Source organism: Camelus ferus, chromosome 4, assembly GCF_009834535.1.
Source record: "Camelus ferus isolate YT-003-E chromosome 4, BCGSAC_Cfer_1.0, whole genome shotgun sequence".
NCBI lineage: Eukaryota > Metazoa > Chordata > Mammalia > Artiodactyla > Camelidae > Camelus > Camelus ferus.
Genome location: NC_045699.1, coordinates 66,595,809 through 66,607,826, shown reverse-complemented (window position 1 = coordinate 66,607,826; position 12,018 = coordinate 66,595,809). Strand labels below are relative to the sequence as shown.

Sequence of the window (12,018 nt, the reverse complement as noted above, 5' to 3'; positions counted from 1 at the left end):
TTGGGTCTAGAGTCACAGCTACACTAGTGGAATTCAGACATTAGAAGCAAGCCTCAATCTGAATCCTTGATCCAAACTCTCTCCTATCTAACCACATCTCAGATTGTAGTTAAGCCTAGTTTCAAAATTCTATCCTTAGCACAGTTTATACAGTTCCATGTTTGAGAAAAGCTTCATTTTTTTTCACAGGCCCAGAGTTCTGTCATCCTCCCCGTTCACCACTCCCATCCCAGCATTCTTTCATGCATTTCCCCACAAAATATAGAAAATCAGATAGTAGTTTAATAGAGAGAAAATCAAAGGCTTGGCGTAAACCACAAAAGTCAGTAAAATCAGAATCAAGTATGAAATTCCATCTTCAACATGAAAATCAAATAACACGGTAATCTTACACAACAGATATACACTGAAATGTAAACTCCACAGGTTGCGTAAATGGCAGGATTTACCCACTAATTCTAATTGCTCCAATTAGGTACTGAAGTCAGAGTCTTAATGCTCATTTAATATAGTTTCCTGAAGCCCAATTCAACAACTTCTTCATTCTTTCCCTAATGAAGAAAATATTCCTGTGACTTTCAGATTAGTGAAGCCATTAGTGCACAAGCACACACACAAGTTCATACTTCTGAAAAGAAGTAAGTGATAATAGTTCACTAGTCATACTGCTGAAATTTGGCTTTAGGAAAAAAAAGACTGGATGACACAAAATTCTTAGTATATGTTCACATATAAACAACATAATGAAAACTCCATATTTGTTATCTCCAATTAGGTCAATTAATATTTAGAAAAATTCTGTAACATTATGTTTAATAATTATAGGAAGGAAAAAACCCCACCAATGTTCTAGAAGCTTCTCTAGACCTTTCAATCAACTTTATTTATATGCAAAACCAAGAGAAACTAAAAAAAAAAAAAAACCCCACAAAACAAAACAAAACAAAAAAAAACAAAGCTCCTCCTGATGCTAAAGCTCTCAATTTACTGACAGGCAAATGGCTTCATGCTGCCACTTAATCTCATTTCTTGCATAATGCCCTCTAATTAGCATATCAAAGTGAATTAATACTTCTAGGGCATTAGCAATGGGGAAATCTGCTCCAGGCTCACAATAGCAGTTAAGAGAGAGCCAAGAAATCCTCAAAAACACCACAAACCACTTTGCATTGCAAAACTGTTCAATTTATTTATCCTCTCTCTCTAAACACTTTTACCGCACACTGTTTTACTACTGTTCACCAAACAAAATGATAATTGCCAAAGTTACCAGCATCTGTAATGCCTGTTTAGAATCTTAATTTAGATTATGTTACAGATAATTTCTATATGCAACCATTTGTTCTATTATAAATGTTAATATAGAGACAGTGGAAATGTTGACATTTTCAATTAGTTAATTTGAGTTTGAAATAAAATTTTATGGGATTTTAAAATTTATGAATTTTTTAATGTAAAAAGCCACCTGCTGGACTCTGATGCATAAGAAATATGCTTTGAAAACTGATGTATGACATAAAACAAAACAAACCAAAAAAATCATTTTCCCATAACATATGTTGAGTCTCCCAAATAATGGTTTAAACATTGTGAGGAATCATCAGCATTAAAAGGATTACATTGTATACCAAGTCCTCATTAATATGATCACACAAAAAGGGTTATTGTTCAAAACAGCTTAACATTTGTAAAGCACTGAAATTGAATAAAACAAATACAAAACTTTTAACAATTATTTTTATCCATAATTTTGACTGTTTTCAGTCCTAGTGAGTTACTACCATGTAAGTATAGCCAGTCAAAAAAAAAAAAAAAAAAAGCTACGCCAATTCAACTTAACACACTCTATCATACCAATTTTTTTACTAGACATACACTCAAATTTAGTATCAAACTATTGTTACCGTTAACAGCTACAAACATCTTATAGTTATGGAATATGTCTATTAAAAAAATAGTAAAGAAGAGATTCAGGTTACTATTCTGCCTACAAAGGGGATAATTAAAATCAAGGGTGAAGATTAATGAAATTTATTTTCAAATATGTTCTGTGTCTAAAGATGGTCTATTTTGTTCAGTGGCTCACTCAAGCATTTTCTACTAATTTATTTGCTAAACATAACACTATCATCTAGCTGTGATAAGCAATTTGTTTGTTTGATTAACTTCTGTAACTTTGTCAAAAATCTCTTAGCCAGGTCTAAAAAACTTTGACCGATTTACACTACATCGTGATGTAAATTATTTACTCTCTTCATACTTAAAGACTCAAATGGCCTACTAAAGTAGAGGAAATGCTTGAAAAGGTCAACATGGGAGGGGGGTGTGCAAGCTTTGTTAGTCAGTTACTACCTAAATCATGCTGATCACACTGATAAATGGCTAAAACATAAGCTTGCTGAGAAAACAAATAAGACATTATTCTTACAGTGTCAATATTAAAATAATAAATACCTAAATTTGTTCACATGTACATAGAGGAAAAATATTCTAAAAATCCTTATTTAACTTGATGTGTTTGGTGGTGATGTGCTAAGTATTTATTCTGCATAGATACCTTAATGGTAAGAGTATAAAATTAAGTGATGACTGATTTAAGGTGTGGTTCACGAAATGCGGTTTCCATTCTTCATAGCCATACTTAACATAACTTCATTCGGTACAATGCCACCACGAACTATCAAAATATACATAATTCAAATAAGATGTTAAATCTGTCTGAAGTAGCCATTTACAAAATTTGTAAACAGAAATCTAAACGTACAAGCAAAATTAATTAAAAGGAAAAGGATCATAGCATGGAAGATATACATCGATGTATTTTATGAAAGCCCATGAACCAATGTGTTCTTTGGGACAAGGCAAGGTTTTCCTTTGCCACTGTATTAATATACTGTTGATTTGGAATAAAATTATGTAAATTAGTATAATAAATAACATAGTAAAGTCCCAAATAAAATACCAAAACTACACAAATCTGTAATAAAATCAAGTCCACTAAAACTGAGGCATGAAAGAATTACTTGCACAGATCACGTCAGTATTGACAAGAGGGTTCAATATATTTTTATTGGGAAGAAAAAAAAACAAAAAACGAAGAAAAGGGTTGGAAGACAGGCCCATACTTTTAAGATAATATCTGCTTGATACTTTAGATCATTTAGTTCTAAATCAGCATAGAAGTAAGATTTTTTCCAGATTTTCTATGAATAAATTACATGTATTATGTTCTAAGAATGGGAGAAGAGTAAAGAAAGTTAGAAGAACATCACTATTTAATATCCTTCCTCAAAACCTCCTAAAAAAGCTCCAGTAAGTTATACAAATCTGTAGAAACAGAAAATAAAAAATAGTTTTAAATTGCTTTAAGGAAAACTTTGTAATAAAGCAATAAATTTAAGACATTTCCAATATATACTGACTTTGTTTTTTTTTCTGTTTAATATTTAGTATTTCCAACCTGAAAAACCATAATGTCTAAAACTGATATGAAATTTAAAACATTAAAGGTCCATTAAAATTTGCTTCAAAATAATTTTTAAAGGGTGGGAGCTACACAGAAAACAAGATTGGCCAAGTGTTGCTAACTGCTAAAGGTGGGCGATGAGTTCATGGGGATTCAAGTTTCTCTTCTCGCTACATATTTTTACTACGTTTGAAGTTGTTCATAACAAAAAGCTTTTAAAAACTAGAAAATAAGTTCATTAAAACACAAAATAAATCATGTATGGAAGTGCATTTGTTTTGAAAACTTTGGAACAAATAGTGAAAATTATACTGGAAATATTGCAAGAGCAACTTAAAAGAATGTATGCAATATATACAGTAACATTTAGACTCACATATAACAATTTTCATCTTTCTTGTTAAATTTTCACTTGATGGAATAGTTGGGTTTTATACACTGGGAATTAAAGAATTACATGGCACTATACAAAGAAAAGTGAACAAATTTTTATACTAAATAGTAATATATAATATTACAATAAAAATTACATTATATTATATTATAAAAGACCCGTAATAAAAAAGAAAACAGATCAGAAAAAGAAGACTCCACTGAGTCTCTAAACCTTTGGAGTCAGAATTAAATAGAGGGCTGTTGACTGAGAGTAATGCCCTGCCTCTCTGAAAGCTAGTCACACTTACAGCAGTCAAGATAAAAGGTTTAATCATATGTATCATATTCTAAATGCATATAAAAACTCACAAGCTACCTCTTTGATCCACTTTGCTGTCTAAAATCCTTATGACTCTTTCTAGGGAGGGTTCTTTTAAAAGCAAAGCATTTTTTAATAGTAACCTTCTTCTTTTCCTTAAACATAAAAAATACTTCAACCAGCCCAACCAGGCAAGCAGGCCTTTCTCTTCCCCTGCGGACACCTCCTGCAGTAGAGAAGTTCATTAAGTTTTATGATCTTCCCAAGTCAGTCCTGCTTATAAGCCTCACAAAGGCCACAAATCTGGCAAACCATCATGTATGTCATTAGACATTACTAGTAAATGAACGCTATTTAGGGTTTGTGGTGGCAATAAATCAGAGTTTGGTTGGCAGCTATCAACATGAAGTATTTTAACCTACCGTAGGAAAAGGTTATGTTGATATATTTTTTTAAATACAGAACACCTTTTAACAATACGACTCAGATTACATGTTAAAATGTTGGATTTTCATTTTAAAATTTTTAAATACATTTTTGTTCCTCAAAAAGAGCCATTTCCTTCATTCAAACTCTCATAATTAAGGGCTGCAGAAAAAAGACAGACTTGTGAGGATGGGATCTCTCACAAAGGACTTCAACAATCAAAATTAAGTTAGCCAGGTAGATGTGAGGGAATGCCCTCAAAAAGGTATGTAGATGAGGAGACCTTACAGCATTACAGATATTTCATAAAAGACAGATGGTAAAATACAGCTTTAAAAAAAAGAGAAAAATCTTAACATATCAACAATTATCTCACTGGTTGCTTACTTAGTTTAAAATGGAGAAATACCTTGTTTTTAAAGCTTTTAACTTTCAGTTGCTTTCAAAATGTATAAATATCAAAATGTAACAATGACAGATATTTCTGCCCCAAAATAATTTTATGATAAATTTTATAAAAGAATACATTTTCAAGAAAAAGCAAGCATCTCATACCCTACCTCTGAACGAGAAAACAATGTAATTGTGGTAGATTACCCATTTATCTGTCAGAAGGGAAAAATACCTTGGTAGGAAGGAAAAAAGATGTTTTCCAAACTAAACCCCTCATGTGCATCGGAACTGGCAGTGTTCACTGCCTAATCAGAAATCGCAAAATCTACTGCAGATCTACAAATACATGGATTCTTTTTTTTTTTTTAATGATTTTGTCTTATTTTAGAAGAAGCACAACTGAAATGACATTATCCATTGAAGTGACAGTTTTACCCTTTACCTCCCTACTAGTCAACCCCCTACCCCTCTATTATGCAGAATAGAGTCATCACATAATGTTCCTGGTTTCTATTACAAATGACTAAATAAACTTTCTCTAGGTTATGGAGAATTACTCTTTGGAAACTATGTTATTAGATTTAATAAAATGATATAAAGAAAAAGCATTTATGCAATATACATTATATTTTATCTACAGTGCTTATTTTACAAGTTCATGACTGTTTCCACAGCAGGACTGTAGGAACAGATGGGGGGATTGGGGGCAGGGGGGCGTGTGCCTGGAATTTGTTGCCCCAATTTCTTTGCTACGGTAACACTAATGTCTACACAGCTGTTTTATTTCAAATCAAGGAGTCTGAGTCCAGCATCCCTGTCTCCTTCTAAGACTAGTTTTGGAGAGTGAGGTGGGGATACGGGTAGTAGGGGAGAAAGGAGAAGAGAGAAAGAGCTTCACCCCCATCAATCATTCGGTACTTAAATCCTGTCCCTCTCTCGAGGTTAGAGAGGCTGGCAGGAAGATGCCTCTGCCCAGACAGCCGCCTTTACTCCTTGTCGGCTGTTGGCTTTTTACAAAAGAGATAACGTGCAAACTTGGATCCAGTGGCCAAAGCACAAAATGAGGATCTAATTTACAAATTATCACTGAAAGCCTCAGAAACAATTTTCAAAACACAAAAATTTCTTTTGTCAGCTACCTCTTGGTTCTTAAATAGCAAGCACCCTACTAAAGCTCCCTCTGCCAGTAATCCCAGACTCTGAAAAGACTTGTTTTCTTTTTCGTACCTCACCTTTGACATGAGGTTGACTATACTTTCCTTTCAGAATGGTGTAACTTAGTCTTGTGCAAATAAGCAACTAGAGGACTTATGCTTCCTAATTGAATTCTGCCTGCTGCTAAACGTCTAAACAAGAAAAGCAGTTTGCTGGGTTTGGTTCTCAAGCTGGATAGACCAAAACTTTAAAAAGGCAAAAAAAATAAATAAATACAAACCATGAGAAGGAGATAAGGGAAGGATATCAATCCCCTCTCCCTAGTAATATAATACGGTATAAAGTTGAATCAATCTTAATATTCACAACATAGTCAATACCCCAGTGCTTAGCTGTCAGCAGAAACTGAAGTGGAGCCCTGATAGCAAGAAAACCCTTGGACATTAAGCAACATAATTTACTGAGAATTACGTACTTTTAGGCTTCTAAACTAAGAATCTTCAAGATTTAATGGTTGATGTCTTATTTTATAGTCAGATAAAAATTATCTACTGTTTTAAATCACAATGCTTTCTAAAGGAAGCTAAAAATCAACAGAGTGAAAGTAATTTTAAATGCCTGTGATTTTTGAAATGTAAAATACATCTTAAAAACAATCACTCAACATTAAGAAACCATGCATACTACACTACGAATAGAAAGCAGGAAAAGCACTCTTTAAGGCTCTCAACATAACACTGTTAATTATGGTTTTAGCATACATCTTGATAGAAAGCAATAACCCCTCATTTTTTATTGATTACTTTTAGGATCAGTATAACACTGCAGAGTGAAAAATCTGTTTAATAGGATGGCAACTCTCCTACCAACTAACAATTATATATAGTGTGCTATTATTTGTATACTCAATTTAAACACAATCTCATTTACCCTTTTAAATAGATTAACTTGAATATTACTGTATCCTGGACTTTAGCATTCTCTTTTCTTTGCTAACTTAAAAAATGGCAACTTTATAATACTGTATATCCAACACACACACACACACACACACACACACACACACACACACACACATCAACAGAAAAGCTTGTTTAATGCACTTGTTTGTCATATACAGAGAAGATAATGCCAAATACGACCTAAAACATGTAGATTAAATCTCTAATTCCATTTGAGTCGTTACTATCACCTCAAGACTAAAATATCTTCAATTTTAAAAAGTCTAACAAGAAAACTAAATTGAAATAAATTGTCAGAAATTAGTCTAATATGTACTTGTAGTGTTCATTCCAGCACTTCTGCAAAAGCTTTCTCATATATTCCCTGTCTTGAACACTTAAAAAATTGTTCAACCTGTACCTGTGGACCATTTCCTACTTTATAAAATATATTAAGCATGTTTACAGTGTAATAATTTCAATCATAAAATTTAATAAAAGTATTAATAGTTGTAATACACTGTATATGCCTAAACACATCGTTACCCTTTCTGCTTCTTAAAAGTAGTATTCTCAACTAAAACCCTAATTCAAACATGCTGCTGGGGTCTGTTCAACTGCATCTATTCTTCTGACTGTGGAACTGAAGCTTAAGGCTAAGTTAAAACAAAGTTGGGGGATGCTTCTCCCAGGAATCGGTCCCTGGTATCCAGTCTCCCGTTGCTCCTTTTAAAAACTGACATATAAACAAGGCAAAAGGAGGAGAGGGCGATTGAGGCTCATGGCCCCCTCCCCACTGCAGCCAGAGGTGGCTGCCTGGGGACTGCGACCCAGCCCGGTCCTCATCTACACTTCATTTTACACCAGGGGCAGAATTGAGAAATCGACTCCAGATTTATTGCAGTTTTTTCTCAAGATCAGGAGGTGGGAAGGAAAGAATGATCAAAGATGGCGGTGCCCAAAAGCAGCAGCTCTCAACTGGAAGAGTCGAAGGAGTACCTCGGACCCCACCTCGGGGGTCTCCAGGCCCACAGCGGAGCGGAGCGTCTTACCTGTTTTCTCTTTGATCTCACACAGGACGCTGAAGAGCGCGGGTTTCATTCTGTGACAGTTCAGGGCATGTTTCCTAAAAATACAAACAGCAAAACACAAAGGTATTAGCATCACCTATGGAATAATATGGCGCCTTCCTTTAAGTTAGACCCAAGATTTAATTCCGGCCCCCTATTTTGCAAGGCTCTTTTCAACCACGGCAAGTCAACTGAACTCAAGTTGACTAGTTAGCGACAACCCGCAAGCTCCGGCGGCTAAAGCTCCAGCCCGAACGAAGCGCGACCCATCTGCCCGGCAGGCAGACGCCTCGGCGAGCGCAGGGCGCGAACCCGCGCGGGGAGCCGCGATCCGGGGGCAGCCGGCGGCGACTCGGGGGAGGGGACGGCGTGGAGGGGCTCCCGCGTCCGCCCCCCGCCGGGGAGCGGGCGCGGCGCTGGCGGCCGGCGGACTGCGGCCAGCGGACGGTGACAGCTCGGCAAAGTTTGCGAGGCGGCCCTCCCTTCCCTGAGAACTTGGCCGCCCGCGCCCGGAACCGCCCATCGCCCCGCGCCCAGGCTGGGGCGGCCGCCCGCACTGCGAGGTCGTCCCGCGGCCAAGCGGAGCCAGGCGCCGGGACTCCGGGCCGAGTTGAAAGTTGCACTTCCCTCAAGCGCGGCCCGGGGCCCGCTCTCGCGGCGTGCATCGGGGTCCAGGCGGGAGGTTTGAATTCGTGCGAAGGGGCCGGGCTGCGAGGGGGCCGGACAGGAGGGTATGAGAAACCCACAAAATCCACGCGGCGCCAAGTCCGTCCCGCGCCCCAAGAGCAACTTTGCCGACTCCCGCCCGCGTCCAGGGGCGCGGGCAAGTCCCCCCGAGGCCCGGGCGGGCGGCCTGTTTTCGGAGAAAGTTAACCGCCCGGGGTTCAGGCCCCGGGCCGGGGCGCCATCCGGGCCCCGACTCTGCCGCGGGCCCGGCTCCCGCACACACACAAAAGATGCTTAATGAGACGACACCAACTTTGCTTGCGCCTCGTCCAAGCTCTGGTCGGTGATGGTCATAATCTGGTGGAGGATGTCGCCGATGTCCTGCTTCCTGCCGTCGCCGTCCGCCCCTTCGTGGCCGTGCGGGGGAGGCGGCAGGGCCATGCCCCCCTGCACCGAGTGGCCGGCCAGGTTCACCCCGGCCAGAGTCTGCAGCATCCTGGATTGATCGTCCATCCCGCCGCGCGCGGGCGGGAGCGGGCGGCGGCGGCTGAGGCGAAGGCTGAGGCGGCGGCGGCGGCGGCGGCGGCGGCGAGGGAGGAGAAGAAAGAGGGGGAGGGGGAGGGGGAGGCGGCCGCGCGCTCCCCGCCCGCGCGGGGAGGGGGCCGCCCGGCCGGCGGGGCCCGCGGTTGAGGCGGTGCGGACAGGCGCCCGGCTTCGGCTTCCGCCGCCGCCGAGGCTGAGGAGAAGCGGCAGGCGGAAGCGTCGGGCTCCGCTGCGGTGGCGGAGGCGGAGGCAGCGGCGCCCGCTGCCCTCACGCGGCCGCCGCGCCGCCTCCTCGCCGCCGCGAGCCCCGCCGGGTGGACCCGCGCAACTTGCTCCTCAGCGCCTGCCGAGTTGCCGGGACGCCCGCCGCCCCCCGCGCCAGCCTGCGCACTCCCCTCCCTCGGCCGCCGCCGCCGCCTCCGCCGCCTCGGCCACCTCGGCCGGGCGGGATCCGAGCCCCGGCGGCCCCAGGGGAGGGAGCGGCGGCGGCGGCGGCGGAGGAGGCCGGCGGGCGGGCCGAGGGGAGCGAGGGGGCGGAGGAGGAAAGTTTGGGAGCGGGCGGGCCGGCGCGGCGGGGGCGCGGAGCCCGATGGAGGGCCCTGGCGGGCCGCGCGCCGGACGGACAGCAGATTGATGGGGCGGGGGAAGTCGCCGCCGCCACCGCCGAAGCCGCGCACCCTGCCAGCAGCCGCCGCGGACCGGGCTTGAAGGCCGTTCGGCTGAGGGATTGACAGGCTGCCAGTGCCACTCACTCACTGCGGCCCCGGCGCCCGGGGGGAGGGGCGGGGGCGAGGGAGAGGGCGGGGAGCGCTCTGAACGCCCCGCCCACGGGGGCGTCGCGCGCGCTCATTGGGCCTTGCACCTCCCGCCGCCGCCGCTGGCACCGCCCCCAGACTTCGGCCCGCCCACTCTGGCCTCTGATCCCCAGCGCCTGAGAGCGCGCCACCGGAGCCTCTCGCCTAGTCGAGTCCTAGCTCCCTGGGATGGGCCGCCCTTGCCTGCAAACGCTCTGCCCACACCCGGGCTCCTGATCCCTAGAGTTAGAAGTCATAGGTGCGAAGAGTTGTGTACGGGACACGGGACAACTAGCTCCAAAGCCAACCATGTGCTTCCCCGCTGAGCCGGGAGCTCCACGCCTCGGACAGCGCCTGTACACTTTCCCGCTCTTCCCGTCAGGAGGTGGTATCCTAAAGGTACCCTGCCGCCAGTCCCACGCCAATCGAATCGCCCTCGGAGTCGAACGGGGCGGGACAGAGACAAGAAAGGGCTGTCCCTATTGGAGCGTTCGAAATGTCCTGGGCAGAGGCGGGGACGCAGCGGTGATGGCCCCGCCCATCCGCGATCACCATAGTAACCAAGAGGGCGCTGCTGGGAGTTGGCGCCAGCGCTCCGGCCTTGCGCTGTCCCTGAAGAGGTGACCAGGTAAGGTGGGATGCTATTGTCCCGCATGCTTGATGCCTGCCCTGAGCGGATCTGAGTGACATACACTTTCCCTTGAAAGAGGAGCATATGAAAATGTGTCAGAGAGAAGTGAATCCGGGAGGAAGGAAAGGGCCTGATATCCAGGACTAATTTAAGGTTTAGAACCTTTTACACGCTCTTCAGTTCCTGGTAATCCAGGGGCTATTCCTTCGGTTTGCTTTTAGCTGCTTCCAGATAGACCAAAGCTTCAAAATGATCTCTTTATTACGAATATATGTTTATTTAAAGATAGACTGGATTCCACATATAAATTTACTCTATCACCATGAGTCTTTTAATGTTAGTGACTCCAGCCACAGATTTTCATATCTGTAACACTTTTCTTCCGTTGTACTCTGTCTACAAACGAGTAAATGCTCACATTATTTGGGGGTCTAGACTCCCACCTCTTGTGGACGCTCGAGCTTTCTCTAAACCCGATTTCCCAAACAGGGCTTCAACATATGTTCCCCGTTTTAGATCCATGGAGCTCACCCTAGATGGGTCCTTTGGTTAGATGGTTCTGAAAAATCCTCTTGTTCCTTCCCCAAATTCAGTAAGCTGTCTAACCTGAAACCAAAAATAGGGGTATGAGATATGAAAAATGGTTCTTACTCTGCAGGGTTTAATGTAGGACAAGCAGTTCTTTACATGCCAGATGGATTCTTGGAATGAAGCAGGCTACTCGGTTCCAGGTTCTTTCCTTCATATGTTGTGTGTACTTTTAAATACTCCCCACTGCCAAGCTAATAGCTACCCTTACAGTTAGGCAAGCTAAAATCTTTACAAACTGCACAGCTGCTGGAGAAGGAATTCCAAACAATCCACTCTGCTACTTACTTCCAAAGAAGAAGCCCCCTCATGTTCATTAATATTCTCGGCTCTTCTGTAGCCCATTTATGTGTCAAGTTTCTGATTCTTCTTTCAAACCCCCATTATAGGTTACTCATAGTTATCAATGATTGGGCTTTCTCTTTATTCTTAAGTTGTTTTTCAAAACTGTCACCAAATCCTTGTGTATTTTTGCATAAAGGAACCAGACAAAGCAGCCAATCTTTCATAATTTTCCAACGTTGAAGATGTAAAACCGCGGAATTCTATCTGAAAGATGCCTTAAGCTCTAAATTCCTTCCAGCTCTAAAATTCAATGATGCTGTGTGTGACTCACTATCAGGCATCCTCCCTGCCCTCCTTCTAGGCTCA

At 42.8% G+C, this 12,018-nt stretch overlaps 1 protein-coding gene and 1 pseudogene across 3 annotated transcripts in view; one reads left to right on the top strand and one right to left on the bottom strand.

The window, feature by feature from the left end:
- The window catches only part of PBX3 (PBX homeobox 3), a 198,200-nt gene extending 188,754 nt beyond the window's left edge, over positions 1–9,446 (bottom strand). Inside the window, exons 1-2 of one of the 3 annotated variants that reach the window (XM_032478450.1) lie at positions 9,125–9,446; positions 8,128–8,201 (exon numbers count right to left, since the gene is read on the bottom strand). In XM_032478450.1, the coding sequence (XP_032334341.1) occupies positions 8,128–8,201; positions 9,125–9,324 (274 nt within the window). In that variant the 5' untranslated portion in view covers positions 9,325–9,446. Of the gene's footprint in view, positions 1–8,127; positions 8,202–8,457; positions 8,668–9,124 lie in introns of those variants that run through there. The other 2 variants (XM_032478451.1, XM_032478449.1) reach the window with 2 other exon arrangements.
- Positions 9,447–9,997: 551 nt separating this feature from the next.
- On the top strand, positions 9,998–10,809 carry LOC116663375 (annotated as a pseudogene).
- The last annotated feature ends 1,209 nt before the right edge of the window (positions 10,810–12,018 follow it).